At 40.5% G+C, this 21145-nt stretch overlaps 1 protein-coding gene across 1 annotated transcript; it reads right to left on the bottom strand.

Annotated features, from left to right (window-relative positions):
* Positions 1-18581: 18581 nt before the first annotated feature.
* Positions 18582-19859, bottom strand: LOC141630697 (protein FAR-RED IMPAIRED RESPONSE 1-like). Its single transcript, XM_074443468.1, has 4 exons — positions 19708-19859; positions 19348-19590; positions 19166-19261; positions 18582-18801 (listed from the first exon to the last, which is right to left on the bottom strand). The coding sequence occupies exons 1-4, from the start codon at positions 19857-19859 to the stop codon at positions 18582-18584; spliced, it is 711 nt and encodes a 236-aa protein (XP_074299569.1).
* Between the last annotated feature and the right edge of the window lie 1286 nt (positions 19860-21145).

Genomic DNA, 21145 nt, shown 5'->3' with positions numbered 1-21145 from the left:
GGTGCAAAAAAACAAAGACTAAACCCTAGGGAAGGACGGGTGATACCATGTCGTTGACGGGATTTAAATTTGGGGAAAAACGCTCCTAAAACGGGACAGAAAAGGGTTTAGGGTTGGATTAGGCCGCACCGCTTCGCGGAGCCGCCTAATCCAACCCTAAACCCTTTTCCTTAAACAATGGTTGTTCGTAGTACAACACTGTTACAGTAAAACCAAAACTAAACCCTAGGGAAGGACGGGTGATACCCTGTCGTGGACGGGATTAAAATTTGGGGAAAAACGCTCCTAAAACGGAACGGAAAAGGGTTTAGGGTTGGATTAGGCGGCACCGCTTCGCGGAGCCGCCTAATCCAACCCTAAACCCTTTTCCTTATACAAAGATTATTCGTAGTACAACACAACACATTACAAGAAAAACCAAAACTAAACCCTAGGGAAGGACGGGTGATACCCTGTCGTGGACGGGATTTATATTTGGGGAAAAACACTCCTAAAACGGGACGGAAAAGGGTTTAGGGTTGGATTAGGCGGCACCGCTTCGCGGAGCCGCCTAATCCAACCTTAAACCATTTTCCTTAAACAAAGGTTGTTTGTAGTACAACACTCACATTCTGAAAAACCAAAACTAAACCCTAGGGAAGGACGGGTGATACCCTGTCGTGGACGGGATTTAAATTTGGGGAAAAACGCTCCTAAAACGGGACAGAAAAGGGTTTAGTGATAGATTAGGCGGCACCGCTTCGCGGAGCCGCCTAGTCCAACCCTAAACCCTTTTCCTTAAAAAATCGTGGTTCAAAAAAACCAAAACTAAACCCTAGTTAAGGACGGGTGATACCCTGTCGTGGACGGGATTTAAATTTGGAGAAAAACGCTCCTAAAACGGGACGGAAAAGGGTTTAGGGTTGGATTAGGCGGCACCGCCAGCGGAGCCGCCTAATCCAACCCTAAACTCTTTTCCTTCAAAAATCGTGGTGCAAAAAAACCAAAACTAAACCCTAGGGAAGGACGGGTGATACCCTGTCGTGGACGGGTTTTAAATCTGGGGAAAAAAGCTCCTAAAACGGGACGTAAAAGGGTTTAGGGTTGGATTAGGCGGCACCGCTTCGCGGAGCCGCCTAATCATGTTGGGAAATGTGTCCTCAACAATAGTGCGATCATATGATTTAAATATCATTATTAAATCTCATTTTAAGAATACAATTGGGAAGTAATATTGTTACTGTCAACTGGTCAACATATATCGGTAATGATTGGTGACTAGAGTTTGACATTATCGTGTGTGTGACGGTGGTGATCGATTGACCCCTAGGTCATACCTAAAGGGCAATACTCTTAATTGATTATTTAATTAATCGTATAATGTTACGAGTTAATTAAATTACTTGAAAATTGACGGACAATTTTGGAAGTAAAATTTACGTATCATATTGAAATGTGATTAAATAAGATACGGTCTGAGTAATTGAATTGTATCATTACTCGGATGAAATTATTGTTTAAAGAAACAATCGGAATTGAATGATTTATTATAAATACAATCTGTTGTGATTTATAAATTGGTAAAATATTTTGGCACAAGTAATTATGATATTACTAAGTCGATTTTTGTATGTGACGTATTTTTATTAATACGTTGATTTTTAATATGTTAAAAATACATAACATATTTATGTCACATATGACATGTGACACATTGACAATTGACAAAAATAATATGGGATCCATATTATGTAAAGTGCCGAAAAATTGGGGAGCATTAAGCTAGTTAATTGTTTTATTTAGTTGATAAAACATAATGATGAAAAAGCAAGTCTAGGCATGCAAGCCTATTGTTCCTTGTGAAGAACAATTTTTCCATGCATTGGCTCCCCAATAGCTCTCCTCTTACACGGTTTTGGGGAAGAAAAACTATCATTGTTTTTCTATAATTTTTACCTAATAATATACTAAGTGTAGTGTATTATTTTCATTCTAACATTATCATCCAAAATTAAGTTCTAGAGAGAAGAAAAATCCTCCTCATCTTCTCTCATAAAACCGAAATAATATAAGTGTTTTATAAATTTTTGGTTCAATTTTCTACCTAGATTAATATTATACTAGCTCAAATAATATTAATTAGATTAAGAGGAAGCCTTGGGTATAATACATAGGGAGAGATCTTACACTTAGATCTTTGTTCTTCCATTGAAAAGCTCAAGAACAAGAAGAGAAAGGTGATCTCTCTTGTGCCCTAATAGCCGAAATCTACTATGTAAGGACATGATTTCTCCTCTATTTATATTATCGTTTGCATGCATAAGATCCGTTTTAATTTTATGACAAATTAGTTTTGACATATTTGAGTATGTTAACATGTATATGAATCTACATTTCCTTCAATCGGTATCAGAGCCACGGTTGTTTGCATGCAAATTGGTTAAAAGTTTTTCCGAGTTATATGAATAACAAAATAAAACTTGTAAAATTTGTGTTATTATGATATATCACGAAATTATTACATGCATGTTAATATTTCTGGTCCTAAAGTGTTTTAGGATATTTTGGTTAATTTTTCGGATTTTTATTGTTCATAATTTACAATAATGGCATTTAAATGTGATTTTATGAGTAAAAATGTCATTTTTGGTCTAAAAATAGCTATACTTCGAATTTTCACTTGGTTTTTGGATATGTTGTTACATATATTATTTTGAGATAACCTGTAAATTTTCATAATTTTTGGACTTGTTATGCTCGAAAAATGAATTTTTCTTTATTAAATTCGGATTTAAGTGAAAAATAGGTTAATATGAGTTAAATTTCGAATCTGGTCATAGAAAATTAATATGTTGTCACATGCAATTTTACAAGATGTGTGTAAAATAATTGGCTATAAAGAAGTCTTTTTGCATGATTTATGAATTTTTGAAGAAAAATGGCATAAATAGTGACATTATTAGTGAAAATTAATTAAAACATAATCTATGACTTAGGAAAAATGTCTAATGTTGCATTTTATTATATTTTTCAGATCTAAAATTGAAAAGTTAATGAAAATAATTTTTCCCTTTGTTTTATGATTATTTTATTAAATATCGATAAACCGCAACATTGTTTTTCCGGAAAAATTTCGAAATTTTTAACCTAAGATTTTGAACATTATGAGTGTCATGGAATTTTTCCAGAATGTTCATGAATTTAAATTTCAAATTTTGAATTTATTTGAAATTTTTAGATTTATTTGAAGTTTAATGGCTTATTTTTGTAATTTTTGGTCCATTTTTGAACAATTTTATAAATAAAGGTTAATTATGGTCAAATTATTAGTGAAGACTATATTTTGAGTCCTAAGAGGTTAGGGTAATTAACTTATGCATAAATATGAGTTTATGCATTTTTGTGATTATAAAATGTTGAAATCACGCAAATCCGTAAAAACCGAGTAATATACGATATTGGCTAATTAAAAGGCGATTTAGCATAAAAATTGAGCATGTTCATACATATTATATTGCTGCATTTTTCCTTTATGATTGTCATAATTTTAATTTATGTAATTTTGAATTATGTAATTTTACTTAGTATGGCCTTAGATTTTAATTGGTATTTCCCGAAATGTATGGGAATATCGATTCAGTTGTAATTTATTATTGTGATCTCGTATCACCGTTTTGTAATTTAATAGATTTATTTTATTTTAGTTACAAATGTATAATAGGAAATTATGTAATTTATTATGTAATTTTATTCATTCCGGAGTTCCAAAAGACGGATTACTTCAAGAATGGCGATACATAAAGACGGTGTTACCTCAAGATGCGTGCCACAACCGAAGTTCAAGGGACCAATGGAGTTGGTTTCCGAATATGTAATAGATTAATAGTTTTTCTATTTTAGGAAAGGCCATACTAGGATTTATTTATCTTTATGCTTGCATTTTATTTTATGTCACATGCATCGCTAAATCGCCATAACTAAACATGCATTGTCTTTTATCGAGTTTATCGACCGTGTCAATTAGAATTATCGTAGTTCACCGCTTTAGTTCACTTAAAACGTGATAGATAATAAATTGACACGACCTCTCGCTAAAACAACTAATTGAGACATAGCCTTACCAAATAGTAGAAACCATGAAAACCTATTTCGCGAGGGAGTGCACTCGGCTACCCCGGGGGTACAAACCTTGTTACGTAGGGGAAGTGGGTGATAAATGTCAAATCCACCGAATTCATATTGATGAGGGTTTCATCGGCTACCCCGTGCCTAAATTAATGTGGGTTTGGACAATGGACACATTTATTCGAAATTTGGATTGAACTCAACAAAAGTAATTGATAAGGGTTTCATCGGCTACCCCGTGCCCTTGTTGATGTGTTTTGGGCTATAGATAAATATTAGAGTAATTTTATCGACCAAGAGTTCTAAAAGTAGAATCGATTAAAAGGTTAATCCACCGAGTTATATTGATGAGGGTTTCATCGGCTACCCCGTGCCTAAGTTGATATGAATTTGGGTCTTGGAATCATTTATTATAGTTGGGTAGAGGTCACTATATAAATGTTCATATCTTGTTAAATTTGCAAGTATGATTTAAAAAGACAAATGTTAATATTTCCTTTCCTCCATATTTGTAGTGCATTACAATGAATCCATCAAATGCTACCACACCGATAACCATTGAGTCATATCACCATGTTCTTGACGACGTATGCTCCAACAATAATTTCGATACAACTAGAGAACTTCATTTCGGGATAGGTTCGGATGGAAACCTTAATTTCATCACCACTTCTAAACCACCCACTACTACTAGACCTCGTGTGAGTCCGTCTCAGGAAGACTACCTCATACGATCTATAGGGCCTTTATCTCTGAAAGATAAGGATGCCAAAGCTAGTGGGAGCTCTAGCAATCAAGTTCTTGCTTCAAAGGGCAAGAGGTTCAAGAAGAAAGGAAAGAAAATCAAAAACTTCAAGCAAGTTAATGATGAGTGCCATTATTGCTATGGCATGGGACATTGGCTTAGGAATTGCCCTATGTATTTGCGAAATATAAGGGAAGGACTCATTACTCCAAAAGGTACAATTCCTAAAGAAATTTATGTTATTGATATAAATTATACTTCCACTACGACATGGGTACTAGATACCGGTTGTGGTTCTCACCTTTGTAATCATTTACAGGGTTTAAGAGATGTGGAGAAGCTTAGCAAGGGAGATGTGGATCTTCGACTTGGAAATGGAGCTCGGGTAGCGGCCGAATCCAAAGGAACTTATGTTCTAGCTTTGCCAAACGGTTTTGAGTTGTATTTGCATAATTGTTTTTATGTTCCTACGCTCTCTAAAAACATTATTTCAATCGCCATGCTAGACATGGACGGTTTTTGTTTTGTCATTAAGAACAATCGTTGCTCTATTTCTAGGAATGATTTGGTTATTGGCCAAGCTTCTTCCATAAATGGCATTTACATTTTAGAGACCTCAAAACCGACTAATGATATTTATAACATTCAATCAAAGAAACTCAAAACAAGTGACCCAAGTGAAGCGTTCATTTGGCATTGTCGATTAGGTCACATAAACGAGAATCGCATCAAAAGATTAATTTCAACTAATGTGATTACACCTTTTGATTATCAATCATTTGGTACATGCGAATATTGCCTACTTGGCAAAATGACTCGTAATCCTTTTAGCGGTAAAGGGACACGAGCTAGTGAGCTATTGGGACTCATACACACCGATGTATGCGGACCAATGAGTATCACCGCTCGTGGTAATTATGACTACTTTATAACCTTCACCGATGACTTGAGTAGATATGGGTATATCTATTTAATGAAACACAAGAGTGAAGCATTTGAGAAATTCAAGGAATTCCAAAACGAAGTAGAGAACCAATTGAACAAAAGGATTAAGGCACTACGATCCGATCGTGGTGGTGAATACCTTAGTCTTGAATTTGATTCACACTTGAAAGGTTGTGGCATTATATCACAACTTTCTCCACCCGGAACACCACAACTGAATGGTGTTGCCGAAAGGAGGAATCGAACCCTACTTGATATGGTTCGATCCATGATGAGTCAAACCGAGTTACCGAACTCGTTTTGGGGATTTGCAATCCAAACTGCAATTCTATCTTTAAATAATAGTCCCACTAAGGCCACCGAAAAGACTCCATTTGAGACATGGAAAGGAAGGGTTCCTAATCTATCCTATATGAAAATTTGGGGATGTGATGCTTACGTCAAGGCTAAACCCGACAATAAGCTTGCCCCAAGATCCGAAAAATGCATCTTTGTAGGTTATCCTTTGACCTCTCGAGGTTACTACTTCTACAAACCTCAAGAAAACAAAGCGTTTGTGTCTAGTGAGGTTGTCTTCTTAGAAAGTCAATTTATTTCTAAGCGACAGAGTGGGAGAAATTTTGAACTTGACGAAGTTCAAGAGCCACAAACCGAGGTAGAGACGCAAGAAGATGTTCCTTCGTCGTCTAACGCGGTTGTACCTCCTCCACTAAGAAGGACGGGCCGAGTCATTCGCCATCCCGATCGATATGTGGGACTTATCGAAGAAGATGGAACGCTCGATGTGTTGCTTATGGAAAGTGACGAGCCCGCCACCTACAAGGCCGCAATCTCTAGTCCTAATTCCACCTTATGGCTTGAAGCCATGAAGTCCGAAATGGATTCTATGCTTGAAAACCAAGTTTGGGACTTGGTTGATTTGCCTAAAGGGGCAAGACCCCTCTAATACAAATGGATATTCAAGGTCAAAAATGGCATAGAAGGACATGACGATGTCTACAAAGCTAGGCTAGTGGCAAAAGGATTTACCCAAGTCCAAGGTCTCCATTATGATGAGACCTTCGCCCCCGTAGCCATGCTAAGATCCATACGGATTTTGTTAGCGATCGCCGCATTTCATGATTATGAAATTTGGCAAATGGATGTCAAAACCGCTTTTCTAAATGGGCATTTAGAAGAGGAGGTGTACATGATACAACCCGAAGGTTTTGTTGATTCTAAAAATCCTAACAAAGTGTGTAAGCTTAAGAGATCCATTTATGGTCTTAAGCAAGCATCTAGAAGTTGGAATCATCGATTCAATCATGTTATAAAAGAAAATGGTTTCACTCGAAATGTTGAGGAACCATGTTTATACATGAAATTCAGTGGGAGCAATGTTGTGTTCCTAATCTTGTATGTCGATGACATACTACTCATTGGAAACGATATTCCAATGTTGTCTTCTTAAGAAGTGGTTAGGTAACCACTTCCAAATGAAGGATTTAGGAGAGGCACAACGCATATTAGGTATCCGGATCTATAGAGATAGACCCAAGAGGATATTGGCACTAAGTCAAGAGTCTTATGTTGATAAGATTCTTCGACGATTCAGCATGGACAAATCCAAAAGGGGTTTGGTACCTATGGTAACCGGAACGATATTGAGCAAGACTCAATGTCCCTCCGAACCCCATGATGTTGAACGCATGAAGTTGATCCCTTACGCTTCCGCTGTTGGATCAATCATGTATGCCATGATATGCACACGTCTCGATGTCTCGTATGCCTTGAGCATGACGAGTAGATATCAAGGAAATCCAGGTGAGAGTCACTGGATTGCTGTCAAGAACATCCTTAAGTACTTGAGAAGAACTAAGGACTCTATCCTTGTGTTTGGAGGAGACACTGAGTTGCGTGTTACAGGATACACGGACTCAAGTTTTCAAACAGATAGAGATGACATGAAATCACAAGTGGTTTTGTTTTCATGCTCAATGGTGGTGCCGTAGTGGAGAAGCTTCAAGGAAGTCAGAACCGCGGATTCGACAACGGAGGCTGAGTACATAGCAAAGATCGAAGCTGCCAAGGAAGCTATGTGGATCAAGCAATTCACGGAAGGTCTAAAAGTAGTACCTACCGCCGATGATCCCATCACTCTCTATTGTGATAATAGTGGGACGATCTTCCAAGCTAAGGAGCCAAAGTCTAGTAATAGATCTAGACATGTACTTAGAAAGTATCATGTAATAAGAGATTTCATTGAAAGAAAGGAAATTGCGATTTGTAAGGTTGGGACGGATGACAACATAGCCGATCCGCTCACCAAGCCTTTATCGCAGGCTAAGCATGATGGGCATGTTGCGTCCATGGGACTTAAACGTGTACCAAATTTTTGTTAGATTTTGAAATGAAATAAAAGTGTTGTTTTTGTTCATGTTCATAATCGCATTGGTCTTTTATCCTTAATTTATACTTTGTTACATCCAAACGGGTTGTAGAGACAATTGAACCCCGTTAAAGTGAACATGGATTAACATTGTTTTGCCCATAGTTACTTATATGAGGTGACGTCTCGAAGTGACTAGAGTGTGAGGCGATTGATGGCAAGTTCAAGTGCCATACAGTCATGTGAGATGACTAGTCGATCACATAGGCAGACTGTTAGGAACATTTTGTCGGGCCTTATGACCGCTTATAGAGTTCTGGCAAATTTATATAGCCTGGTCGTGGCGAGAGCTACTATAGTATTCGAATGAGTCGATTCTTTTGACTAGAGACTATTCGCCTAAGATGGCACAGTTTCAGATTAACTTTGATTTGTGTTACTACGACCTTCGTAAATGGGGTCAAATGGGCATATTTTGGGTTATGATGGCTGTGGCTAGTCGAAGGGAATGAGTGCGATAGGAATTGTCCACCCCTTGTCAGGGTTATAACAATATCTTAGGGCCACTCGAGGAGCAATGAACTGGAAATGCGTGGCCACGCTCGGAAGGTATCCAGAGTGGATAAATCCGGTCAATCGGTTATTCTCGGATCGAGGAAACCACTCTCGATGTGATCACTTGCAAGTACGACCTGAAAGACACCTTGCATTGAGTGGGAGATAGTAATAGGACAAGAGAATTGGTGACACACACTTGTCGAGAACAAGTGGGAGATTGTTGGGAAATGTGTCCTCAACAATAGTGCGATCACATGATTTAAATATCATTATTAAATCTCATTTTAAGAATACAATTGGGAAGTAATATTGTTCTTGTCAACTGGTCAACATATATCGGTAATGATTGGTGACTAGAGTTTGACATTATTGCGTCGTGTGACGACGTGGTGATCAGTTGACCCCTAGGTCATACCTAAAGGGCAATACTCTTAATTGATTATTTAATTAATCGTATAATGTTACGAGTTAATTAAATTACTTGAAAATTGACGGACAATTTTGGAAGTAAAATTTACGTATCATATTGAAATGTGATTAAATAAGATACGGTCTGAGTAATTGAATTGTATCATTACTCGGATGAAATTATTGTTTAAAGAAACAATCGGAATTGAATGATTTATTATAAATACAATCTGTTGTGATTTATAAATTGGTAAAATATTTTGGCACAAGTAATTATGATATTACTAAGTCGATTTTTGTATGTGACGTATTTTTATTAATACGTTGATTTTTAATATGTTAAAAATACATAACATATTTATGTCACATATGACATGTGACACATTGACAATTGACAAAAATAATATGGGATCCATATTATGTAAAGTGCCGAAAAATTGGGGAGCATTAAGCTAGTTAATTGTTTTATTTAGTTGATAAAACATAATGATGAAAAAGCAAGTCTAGGCATGCAAGCCTATTGTTCCTTGTGAAGAACAATTTTTCCATGCATTGGCTCCCCAATAGCTCTCCTCTTACACGCTTTTGGGGAAGAAAAACTATCATTGTTTTTCTATAATTTTTACCTAATAATATACTAAGTGTAGTGTATTATTTTCATTCTAACATTATCATCCAAAATTAAGTTCTAGAGAGAAGAAAAATCCTCCTCATCTTCTCTCATAAAACCGAAATAATATAAGTGTTTTATAAATTTTTGGTTCAATTTTCTACCTAGATTAATATTATACTAGCTCAAATAATATTAATTAGATTAAGAGGAAGCCTTGGGTATAATACATAGGGAGAGATCTTACACTTAGATCTTTGTTCTTCCATTTGAAAAGCTCAAGAACAAGAAGAGAAAGGTGATCTCTCTTGTGCCCTAATAGCCGAAATCTACTATGTAAGGACATGATTTCTCCTCTATTTATATTATCGTTTGCATGCATAAGATCCGTTTTAATTTTATGACAAATTAGTTTTGACATATTTGAGTATGTTAACATGTATATGAATCTACATTTCCTTCAAATCAAACCCTAAACCCTTTTCCTTAAACAAAGGTTGTTCGTAGTACAACACTGTTACAGTAAAACCAAACTAAACCCTAGGGAAGGACGGGAGATACCCTGTCGTGGACGGGACTTAAATTTGGGGAAAAACGCTCCTAAAACGTATTTACGATTTAAATTTGGGGAAAAACGCTCCTAAAACGGGACGGAAAAGGGTTTAGGGGTGGATTAGGCGGCACCGCTTGAGCCCGCCTAATCCAACCCGAAACCCTTTTCCTTAAACAAAGGTTGTTCGTAGTACAACACTGTTACAGTAAAACTAAAACTAAACACTAGGGAAAGACGGGTGATACCCTGTCGTGGACGGGATTTAAATTTGGGGAAAAACGCTCCTAAAACGGGACGGAAAAGGGTTTAGGGTTGGATTAGGCGGCACCGCTTCATGGAGCCGCCTAATCCAACCCTAAACCCTTTTCCTTAAAAATCGTGGTGCAAAAAAACCAAAACTAAACCCTAGGGAAGGACGGGTGATACCATGTCGTGGACGGGATTTAAATTTGGGGAAAAACGCTCCTAAAGCGGGACGGAAAAGGGTTTAGGGTTCGATTAGGCCGCACCGCTGCGAGCCCCTAATCCAACCCTAAACCCTTTTCCTTAAATAAAGGTTGTTCGTAGTATAACACTCACACAAAAAACCAAAACTAAACCATAGGGAAGGACGGGTGATACCTGTCGTGTGGACGGGATTAAAATTTGGGGAAAAACGCTCCTAAAACGGAACGGAAAAGGGTTTAGGGTTGGATTAGGCGGCACCGCTTCGCGGAGCCGCCTAATCCAACCCTAAACCCTTTTCCTTATACAAAGATTAGTCGTAGTACAACACTGTTACAGTAAAACCAAAACTAAACCCTAGGGAAGGACGGGTGATACCCTGTCGTGGACGGGATTTATATTTGGGGAAAAACACTCCTAAAACGGGACGGAAAAGGGTTTAGGGTTGGATTAGGCGGCACCGCTTCGCGGAGCCGCCTAATCCAACCTTAAACCATTTTCCTTAAACAAAGGTTGTTTGTAGTACAACACTATTACAGTAAAACCAAAACTAAACCCTAGGGAAGGACGGGTGATACCCTGTCGGGGACGGGATTTAAATTTGGGGAAAAACGCTCCTAAAACGGGACGGAAAAGGGTTTAGTGATAGATTAGGCGGCACCGCTTGCGAGCCGCCTAGTCCAACCCTAAACCCTTTTCCTTAAAAAATCGTGGTTCAAAAAAACCAAAACTAAACCCTAGTTAAGGACGGGTGATACCACATCGTGGACGGGATTTAAATTTGGAGAAAAACGCTCCTAAAACGGGACGGAAAAGGGTTTAGGGTTGGATTAGGCGGCACCGCTTCGCGGAGCTGCCTAATCCAACCCTAAACTCTTTTCCTTCAAAAATCGTGGTGCAAAAAAACCAAAACTAAACCCTAGGGAAGGACGGGTGATACCCTGTCGTGGACGGGTTTTAAATTTGGGGAAAAACGCTCCTAAAGCGGGATTTTAAAAGGGTTTAGGGTTGGATTAGGCGCGGCGCTTGCGGAGCCGCCTAATCAAACCCTAAACCCTTTCATAAACAAAGGTTGTTCGTAGTACAACACCATTTATTCTGATAAAACCAAACTAAACCCTAGGGAAGGACGGAGATACCACTGTCGTGAACGGGACTTAAATTTGGGGAAAAACTCTCCTAAAACGTACGACGTGATTTAAATTTGGGGAAAAACGCTCCTAAAACGGGACGGAAAAGGGTTTAGGGGTGGATTAGGCGGCACCGCTTCACGGAGCCGCCTAATCCAACCCGAAACCCTTTTCCTTAAACAAAGGTTGTTCGTAGTACAACACTGTTACAGTAAAACTAAAACTAAACACTAGGGAAAGATGGGTGATACCCTGTCGTGGACGGGATTTAAATTTGGGGAAAAACGCTCCTAAAACGGGACGGAAAAGGCTTTAGGGTTGGAATAGGCGGCACCGCTTCGCGGAGCCGCCTAATCCAACCCTAAACCCTTTTCCTTAAAAAATCGTGGTGCAAAAAAACCAAAACTAAACCCTAGGGAAGGACGGGTGATACCCTGTCGTGGACGGGATTTAAATTTGGGGAAAAACGCTCCTAAAGCGGGACGGAAAAGGGTTTAGGGTTCGATTAGGCCGCACCGCTTTGCGGAGCCCCCTAATCCAACCCTAAACCCTTTTCCTTAAATAAAGGTTGTTCGTAGTATAACACTGTTACAGTAAAACCAAAACTAAACCCTAGGGAAAGACGGGTGATACCCTGTCGTGGACGGGATTTAAATTTGAGGAAAAACGATTCTAAAACGAGATGGAAAAGGGTTTAGGGTTGGATTAGGCGGCACCGCTTCGCGAAGCCGCCTAATCCAACCCTAAACCCTTTTCCTTAAAAAATCGTGGTGCAAAAAAACAAAGACTAAACCCTAGGGAAGGACGGGTGATACTCTGTCGTTGACGGGATTTAAATTTGGGGAAAAACGCTCCTAAAACGGGACAGAAAAGGGTTTAGGGTTGGATTAGGCCGCACCGCTTCGCGGAGCCGCCTAATCCAACCCTAAACCCTTTCCTTAAACAAAGGTTGTTCGTAGTACAACATCATTCATAAATAAAACCAAAACTAAACCCTAGGGAAAGACGGGTGATACCCTGTCGTGGACGGGATTTAAATTTGGGGAAAAACGATTCTAAAACGGGATGGAAAAGAGTTTAGGGTTGGATTAGGCGGCACCGCTTCGCGAAGCCGCCTAATCCAACCCTACACCCTTTTCCTTAAAAAATCGTGGTGCAAAAAAACAAAGACTAAACCCTAGGGAAGGACGGGTGATACCACATGGTTGACGGGATTTAAATTTGGGGAAAAACGCTCCTAAAACGGGACAGAAAAGGGTTTAGGGTTGGATTAGGCCACACCGCTTCGCGGAGCCGCCTAATCCAACCCTAAACCCTTTTCCTTAAACAATGGTTGTTCGTAGTACAACACTGTTACAGTAAAACCAAAACTAAACCCTAGGGAAGGACGGGTGATACCCTATCGTGGACGGGATTAAAATTTGGGGAAAAACGCTCCTAAAACGGAACGGAAAAAGGTTTAGGGTTGGATTAGGCGGCACCGCTTCGCGGAGCCGCCTAATCCAACCCTAAACCCTTTTCCTTATACAAAGATTAGTCGTAGTACAACACTGTTACAGTAAAACCAAAACTAAACCCTAGGGAAGGACGGGTGATACCCTGTCGTGGACGGGATTTATATTTGGGGAAAAACACTCCTAAAACGGGACGGAAAAGGGTTTAGGGTTGGATTAGGCGGCACCGCTTCGCGGAGCCGCCTAATCCAACCTTAAACCATTTTCCTTAAACAAAGGTTGTTTGTAGTACAACACTGTTACAGTAAAACCAAAACTAAACCCTAGGGAAGGACGGGTGATACCCTGTCGTGGACGGGATTTAAATTTGGGGAAAAACGCTCCTAAAACGGGACGGAAAAGGGTTTAGTGATAGATTAGGCGGCACCGCTTCGCGGAGCCGCCTAGTCCAACCCTAAACCCTTTTCCTTAAAAAATTGTGGTTCAAAAAAACCAAAACTAAACCCTAGTTAAGGACGGGTGATACCCTGTCGTGGACGGGATTTAAATTTGGAGAAAAACGCTCCTAAAACGGGACGGAAAAGGGTTTAGGGTTGGATTAGGCGGCACCGCTTCGCGGAGCCGCCTAATCCAACCCTAAACTCTTTTCCTTCAAAAATCGTGGTGCAAAAAAACCAAAACTAAACCCTAGGGAAGGACGGGTGATACCCTGTCGTGGACGGGTTTTAAATTTGGGGAAAAACGCTCCTAAAATAGGACGGAAAAGGGTTTAGGGTTGGATTAGGCGGCACCGCTTCGCGGAGCCGCCTAATCAAACCCTAAACCCTTTTCCTTAAACAAAGGTTGTTCGTAGTACAACACTGTTACAGTAAAACCAAACTAAACCCTAGGGAAGGACGGGAGATACCCTGTCGTGGACGGGACTTAAATTTGGGGAAAAACGCTCCTAAAACGTACGACAGGATTTAAATTTGGGGAAAAACGCTCCTAAAACGGGACGGAAAAGGGTTTAGGGGTGGATTAGGCGGCACCGCTTCGCGGAGCCGCCTAATCCAACCCGAAACCCTTTTCCTTAAACAAAGGTTGTTCGTAGTACAACACTGTTACAGTAAAACTAAAACTAAACACTAGGGAAAGATGGGTGATACCCTGTCGTGGACGGGATTTAAATTTGGGGAAAAACGCTCCTAAAGCGGGACGGAAAAGGGTTTAGGGTTGGATTAGGCGGCACCGCTTCGCTGAGCCGCCTAATCCAACCCTAAACCCTTTTCCTTAAAAAAAATCGTGGTAAAAAAAAAAAACCAAAACTAAACCCTAGGGAAGGACGGGTGATACCCTGTCGTGGACGGGATTTAAATTTGGGGAAAAACGCTCCTAAAGCGGGACGGAAAAGGGTTTAGGGTTCGATTAGGCCGCACCGCTGAGCCCCTAATCCAACCCTAAACCCTTTTCCTTAAATAAAGGTTGTTCGTAGTATAACACTGTTACAAGAAAACCAAAACTAAACCCTAGGAAAGACGGGTGATACCACATGTCGTGGACGGGATTTAAATTTGAGGAAAAACGATTCTAAAACGAGATGGAAAAGGGTTTAGGGTTGGATTAGGCGGCACCGCTTCGCGAAGCCGCCTAATCCAACCCTAAACCCTTTTCCTTAAAAAATCGTGGTGCAAAAAAACAATGACTAAACCCTAGGGAAGGACGGGTGATACCCTGTCGTTGACGGGATTTAAATTTGGGGAAAAACGCTCCTAAAACGGGACAGAAAAGGGTTTAGGGTTGGATTAGGCCGCACCGCTTCGCGGAGCCGCCTAATCCAACCCTAAACCCTTTTCCTTAAACAAAGGTTGTTCGTAGTACAACACTGTTACAGTAAAACCAAAACTAAACCCTAGGGAAGGACGGGTGATACCCTGTCGTGGACGGGATTTAAATTTGGGGAAAAACGCTCCTAAAACGTTACAGAAAAGGGTTTAGGGTTGGATTAGGCCGCACCGCTTCGCGTAGCCGCCTAATCCAACCCTAAACCCTTTTCCTTAAAAAATCGTGGTGCAAAAAAACCAAAACTAAACCCTAGGGAAGGACGGGTGATACCCTGTCGTGGACGGGATTTAAATTTGGGGAAAAACGCTCCTAAAGCGGGACGGAAAAGGGTTTAGGGTTCGATTAGGCCGCACCGCTTTGCGGAGCCCCCTAATCCAACCCTAAACCCTTTTCCTTAAATAAAGGTTGTTCGTAGTATAACACTGTTACAGTAAAACCAAAACTAAACCCTAGGGAAAGACGGGTGATACCCTGTCGTGGACGGGATTTAAATTTGAGGAAAAACGATTCTAAAACGAGATGGAAAAGGGTTTAGGGTTGGATTAGGCGGCACCGCTTCGCGAAGCCGCCTAATCCAACCCTAAACCCTTTTCCTTAAAAAATCGTGGTGCAAAAAAACAAAGACTAAACCCTAGGGAAGGACGGGTGATACCCTGTCGTTGACGGGATTTAAATTTGGGGAAAAACGCTCCTAAAACGGGACAGAAAAGGGTTTAGGGTTGGATTAGGCCGCACCGCTTCGCGGAGCCGCCTAATCCAACCCTAAACCCTTTTCCTTAAACAAAGGTTGTTCGTAGTACAACACTCATTCGATAAAACCAAAACTAAACCCTAGGGAAGGACGGGTGATACCCATCGTGGGACGGGATTTAAATTTGGGGAAAAACGCTCCTAAAGCGGGACGGAAAAGGGTTTAGGGTTGGATTAGGCGGCTACGCGAAGCGGTGCGGCCTAATCCAACCCTAAACCCTTTTCCTTAAACAAAGGTTGTTCGTAGTACAACACTCATTATTCATAAAACCAAAACTAAACCCTAGGGAAGGACGGGTGATACCCTGTCGTGGACGGGATTTAAATTTAGGGAAAAACGCTCCTAAAACGGGATGGAAAAGGGTTTAGGGTTGGATTAGGCGGCATCGCTTCGCGGAGCCGCCTAATCCAACCCCAAACCCTTTTCCTTAAAAAATCGTGGTGCAAAAAAAACCAAAACTAAACCCTAGGGAAGGACGAGTGATACCCTGTCGTGGACGGGATTTAAATTTGGGGAAAACGCTCCTAAAACGGGACGGAAAAGGGTTTAGGGTTGGATTAGGCGGCACGCTTGCGGAGCCGCCTAATCCAACCCTAAACCCTTTTCCTTAAACAAAGGTTGTTCGTAGTACAACACTGTTTCATGATAAAACCAAAACTAAACCCTAGGAAGGACGGGTTATACCTGTCGTGGACGGGATTTAAATTTGTGGAAAAACGCTCCTAAAACGGGACGGAAAAGGGTTTAGGGTTGGATTAGGCGGCACCGCTTCGCGTAGCCGCCTAATCCAACCCTAAACTCTTTTACTTCAAAAATCGTGGTGCAAAAAAACCAAATCTAAACCCTAGGGAAGGGATACCCTGTCGTGGACGGGTTTTAAATTTGGGGAATAACGCTCCTAAAACGGGACGGAAAAGGGTTTAGGGTTGGATTAGGCGGCACCGCTTCGCGGAGCCGCCTAATCAAACCCTAAACCCTTTTCCTTAAACAAAGGTTGTTCGTAGTACAACACTGTTACAGTAAAACTAAACCCTAGGGAAGGACGGGAGATACCCTGTCGTGGACGGGACTTAAATTTGGGGAAAACGCTCCTAAAACGTACGACAGGATTTAAATTTGGGGAAAAACGCTCCTAAAACGGGACGGAAAAGGGTTTAGGGTTGGATTAGGCGGCACCGCTTCGCGGAGCCGCCTAATCCAACCCGAAACCCTTTTCCTTAAACAAAGGTTGTTCGTAGTACAACACTGTTACAGTAAAACTAAAACTAAACACTAGGGAAAGACGGGGGATACCGTGTCGTGGACGGGATTTAAATTTGGGGAAAAACGCTCCTAAAACGTACGACAGGATTTAAATTTGGGGAAAAACGCTCCTAAAACGGGACGGAAAAGGGATTAGGGTTGGATTAGGCGGCACCGCTTCGCGGAGCCGCCTAATCCAACCCTAAACCCTTTTCCCTAAAAAATCGTGGAGCAAAAAAACCAAAAATAAACCCTAGGGAAGGACGAGTGATACCCTGTCGTAGACGGGACTTAAATTTGGGGAAAAACGCTCCTAAAACGTACGACAGGATTTAAATTTGGGGAAAAACGCTCCTAAAACGGGACGGAAAAGGGTTTAGGGTTGGATTAGGCGGCACCGCTTCGCGGAGCCGCCTAATCCAACCCTAAACCCTTTTCCTTAAAAAATCGTGGTGCAAAAAAACCGAAACTAAACCCTAGGGAAGGACGGGTGATATCCTGTCGTGAACGGGATGTAAATTTGGGGAAAAACGCTCCAAAACGGGACGGAAAAGGGTTTAGGGTTAGATTAGGCGGAACCGTGAAAAACAAAGGTTGTTCGTAGTACAACACTGTTACAGTAAAACCAAAACTAAACCCTAGGGAATGACGGGTGATACCCTGTCGTGGACGAGATTTAAATTTGGGGAAAAACGCTCCTAAAACGGGACGGAAAAGGGTTTAGGGTTGGATTAGGCCGCACCGCTTCGCGGAGCCGCCTAATCCAACCCTAAACCCTTTTCCTTAAACAAAGGTTGTTCGTAGTACAACACTGTTACAGTAAAACTAAAACTAAACCCTAGGGAAGGACAGGTGATACCCTGTCGTGGACGGGATTTAAATTTGGAGATAAACGCTCCTAAAACGGGACGGAAAAGTGTTTAGGGTTGGATTAGGCGGCACCGCTTCGCGGAGCCCCCTAATCCAACCCTAAACCCTTTTCCTTAAAAAATTGTGGTGCAAAAAAAACAAAATTAAACCCTAGGGAAGGACGGGTGATACCCTGTCATGGATGGGAATTTAAAGTTGGGGAAAAACGCTCTTAAACGGGACGGAAAAGGGTTTAGGGTTGGATTAGGCGACACCGCGAAATCCTTAAACAAAGGGCATCTTTACAAAACAAATTGTATAACACTGTTACTGTAAAACTTTGGAAATATGCTCCTAAAACGGGATGGAAAATGATCCTAAAACAATATGTATTGCTGTATAAAATGTTGTAAGTGCTGTATAAAATGTTAACTATGATGTACGAAAATCGAATGACTTTTTACTGTGACATGATATTGTCACAGCAACACACAATTCTACTTTTTTTTTTACTGTGACATATTATTGTCACAAAGAACACAAAATCCTACTAATTATTGATAAGGTCACAATGTTACTGTAACATCATAACAGTATCAAACTTTTTTCTTTTTAGCTGCTTTCTCAGCAGCTTCATCAGCTATGTGAAGAGGGCATGTTCTCCTGTCGTGGTTAACTATTTCTTTGCAGTATGCACATAGCCTCTTTGGCTTGGCTGCTTTTTCAATGGCCTGTTGTTTAGCTGACTTTAATCTTTTTCCGCTGCCCTTGTTGCGTGCTTGTTCCGGAGGGTGGATAGTGACTTCAGACGACGAGCTGCAGCCCAACAGAATCTCCATCTCTTGGTCTTTTGTAAGCGGTTCAATACATAACTTCTGCCGGAACTCAACTAGGAGGGATGCTAACTCTTCCGTGTGTTCAAGCGAGTAAAGTTTTGAGAACACCAACTATCCGACGGAACTCGACCATATGTTGCACAAATGATCTGTTATCGACGTAGCCATATATGAATCCTCAATGACATTCCCATTCGAATCAAGCTTGGAAGTAAAACAATGAGTTCTTATTTTATCATGGTGACAATGTTACTATAAGAAATTATGGTTACAATGTTATCAGTAAAACAATCTTGTAACAAAGTCAAAATCATCATCTTTGTAATAATGTTTTCGAATCAAACCTGTTCGCTGCGTGTGTGTTATTTAGCCAACGATCTACAATGTACTTGCTTGGTATTCGCCCAATTCCTTTGCCCTTGTACACCCACACAATATGCCTGCAGAGTAATCCAATTCTTTTGAACAGTTTACACTCGCATACTGCATCTGTGCTTCTAAGGTCCAACCTCACCTTGAAAATTACTGTCTCTCGCAAAGATCGATTACATGAATTATGCGCACATGCTCCTCCTTCTCAAAGTCATCAACACCACATGAATCGGCAGCCATTACTTCTTCTTGAAACACCTTGAACTTAGCATGTGTGTATATAATAGCGTCATGCTTTTCTATAGGTAATTTTGTCTTAAGCTCAGGGAATGAGTGGTCGTTGTTATAATCATCGCACCTTCGTGTATAGCGCTGCTGGTCCATAGCAGTTTGGAACCTGATTTTAAAGCAACAAGGATTCGGCAACAAATTATTTATGTAACAATGAAACAATGGTATCTTGTAACATACACCTTCCCCCGATCTTTGTAAGGAATGAAAAAGAGTTGTTTACCTCATCCAAAATTCGACCAGTGTACCAAAGTGATTCTCATAGCGCTTGAAAAACGAATTTGTACTTTCTGATCGCTGTGTTGTTCTTAATATGCAGCCCAAGGCAAGGTCACGATGGTACGCAGGAATCCAATGGTGTCCGTCGTCGAACATTGTAGTCAACCAATCATTATCTTCCAGCTCGAAATCAGAAATGACCTTCTGCCACTTCTCTTCGAACTACGACGGCTCCATATCAGGGTCCCAAACAACAGCGTTGAAGCAAGCAAAGAATTCCGTGTCTCTGCAGAGTGGCTGAACCAACTTTGTCTGTGATCTTCTGTGTAATATGCCACATACAATAACGATGCCTAGCTGTCTTGAAAACAGAAGGGAAAGCCTGTTGTATGTCAATCATAATGAAACAGCAAGTCAGAACGTGATATTGACCAGTGATAGGGAAAGAGCAAGTGAGTAAATTATATGTTAGTAATTTAGTTACAGTAACATTGTTATTGGTCAGTGATAGGGAAAGTGCAAAAAAACAAAAACTAAACCCTAGGGAAGGACGGGTGATACCCTGTCGTGGACGGGATTTAAATTTGGGGAAAAACGCTCCTAAAACGGGATGGAAAAGGGTTTAGGGTTGGATTAGGCCGCACCGCTTCGCGGAGTCGCCTAATCCAACCCTAAACCCTTTTCCTTAAACAAAGGTTATTCGAAGTACAACACTGTTACAGTAAAACCAAAACTAAACCCTAGGGAAGGACGGGTGATACTCTGTCGTGGACGAGATTTAAATTTGGGGAAAAACGCTCATAAAACGGGACAGAAAAGGGTCTAGGGTTGGATTAGGCGACACCGTGAAGCGGTGCCGCCTAATCCAATCCTAAACCCTCACTAGTACAGAAATGGCTTTTGGCTACGGTTAAAAACGACTTTTGGCTACGGTTCTTCGACCGTAGTAAATCGGGGCGTTGCCTTAGATCAAGTAGTTATAGCTACGGTCAGGAACCGTAGCCTAAAGTGACTTATGGCTACGGTTATTAGAAGGAACCGTAGCCTAAAGTGACTTATAGCTATGGTTATTAAGATTTAACCGTAGCCATAAGTCACTTTAGGCTACGGTTCTCTTTTAACAACCGTAGCCATTTCTTAATTAAAATTTTAAAAAAAAAATTATTTACAAAAATATGATTTATTATAAATGTAAATTCTTTAATTAAGATAATAATAATTAATTACAAAACCAATGTTTAATATAAAACTAACATTACAAATCAACATCAATACTTGGCTAAAAAAATAAGCATATTCTACTCGGATGCAAAAGGTAAAAGCTACAAATTTTCTCCAAGCAGCATCATTCTAATTGATTTCACACATCAACAATTTCTTAAGCACAATTCCTGTCCCTCCATGCCTGAAAGAAAACAGACAAAAAAAACATATTGGACTCC

The sequence above is a fragment of the Silene latifolia genome, chromosome Y (assembly GCF_048544455.1).
Source record: "Silene latifolia isolate original U9 population chromosome Y, ASM4854445v1, whole genome shotgun sequence".
Lineage (NCBI taxonomy): Eukaryota > Viridiplantae > Streptophyta > Magnoliopsida > Caryophyllales > Caryophyllaceae > Silene > Silene latifolia.
Note: the sequence above shows the minus strand (reverse complement) of the source record. Positions and strands in the feature narration are given on the sequence as shown.

What these genes read in the sequence shown, in the direction of transcription:
- LOC141630697 (XM_074443468.1), bottom strand. Translation starts at nt 19,859, where the DNA reads ATGTTCGACGACGGACACCATTGGATTCCTGCGTACCATCGTGACCTT. An exon ending in CTGGTCGAATTTTGGATGAG is followed by an intron (nt 19,591 to 19,707) that starts GTAAACAACTCT and finishes CTTTAAAATCAG; the next exon opens with GTTCCAAACTGCTATGGACC. An exon ending in ATCGATCTTTGCGAGAGACA is followed by an intron (nt 19,262 to 19,347) that starts GTAATTTTCAAG and finishes ATTACTCTGCAG; the next exon opens with GCATATTGTGTGGGTGTACA.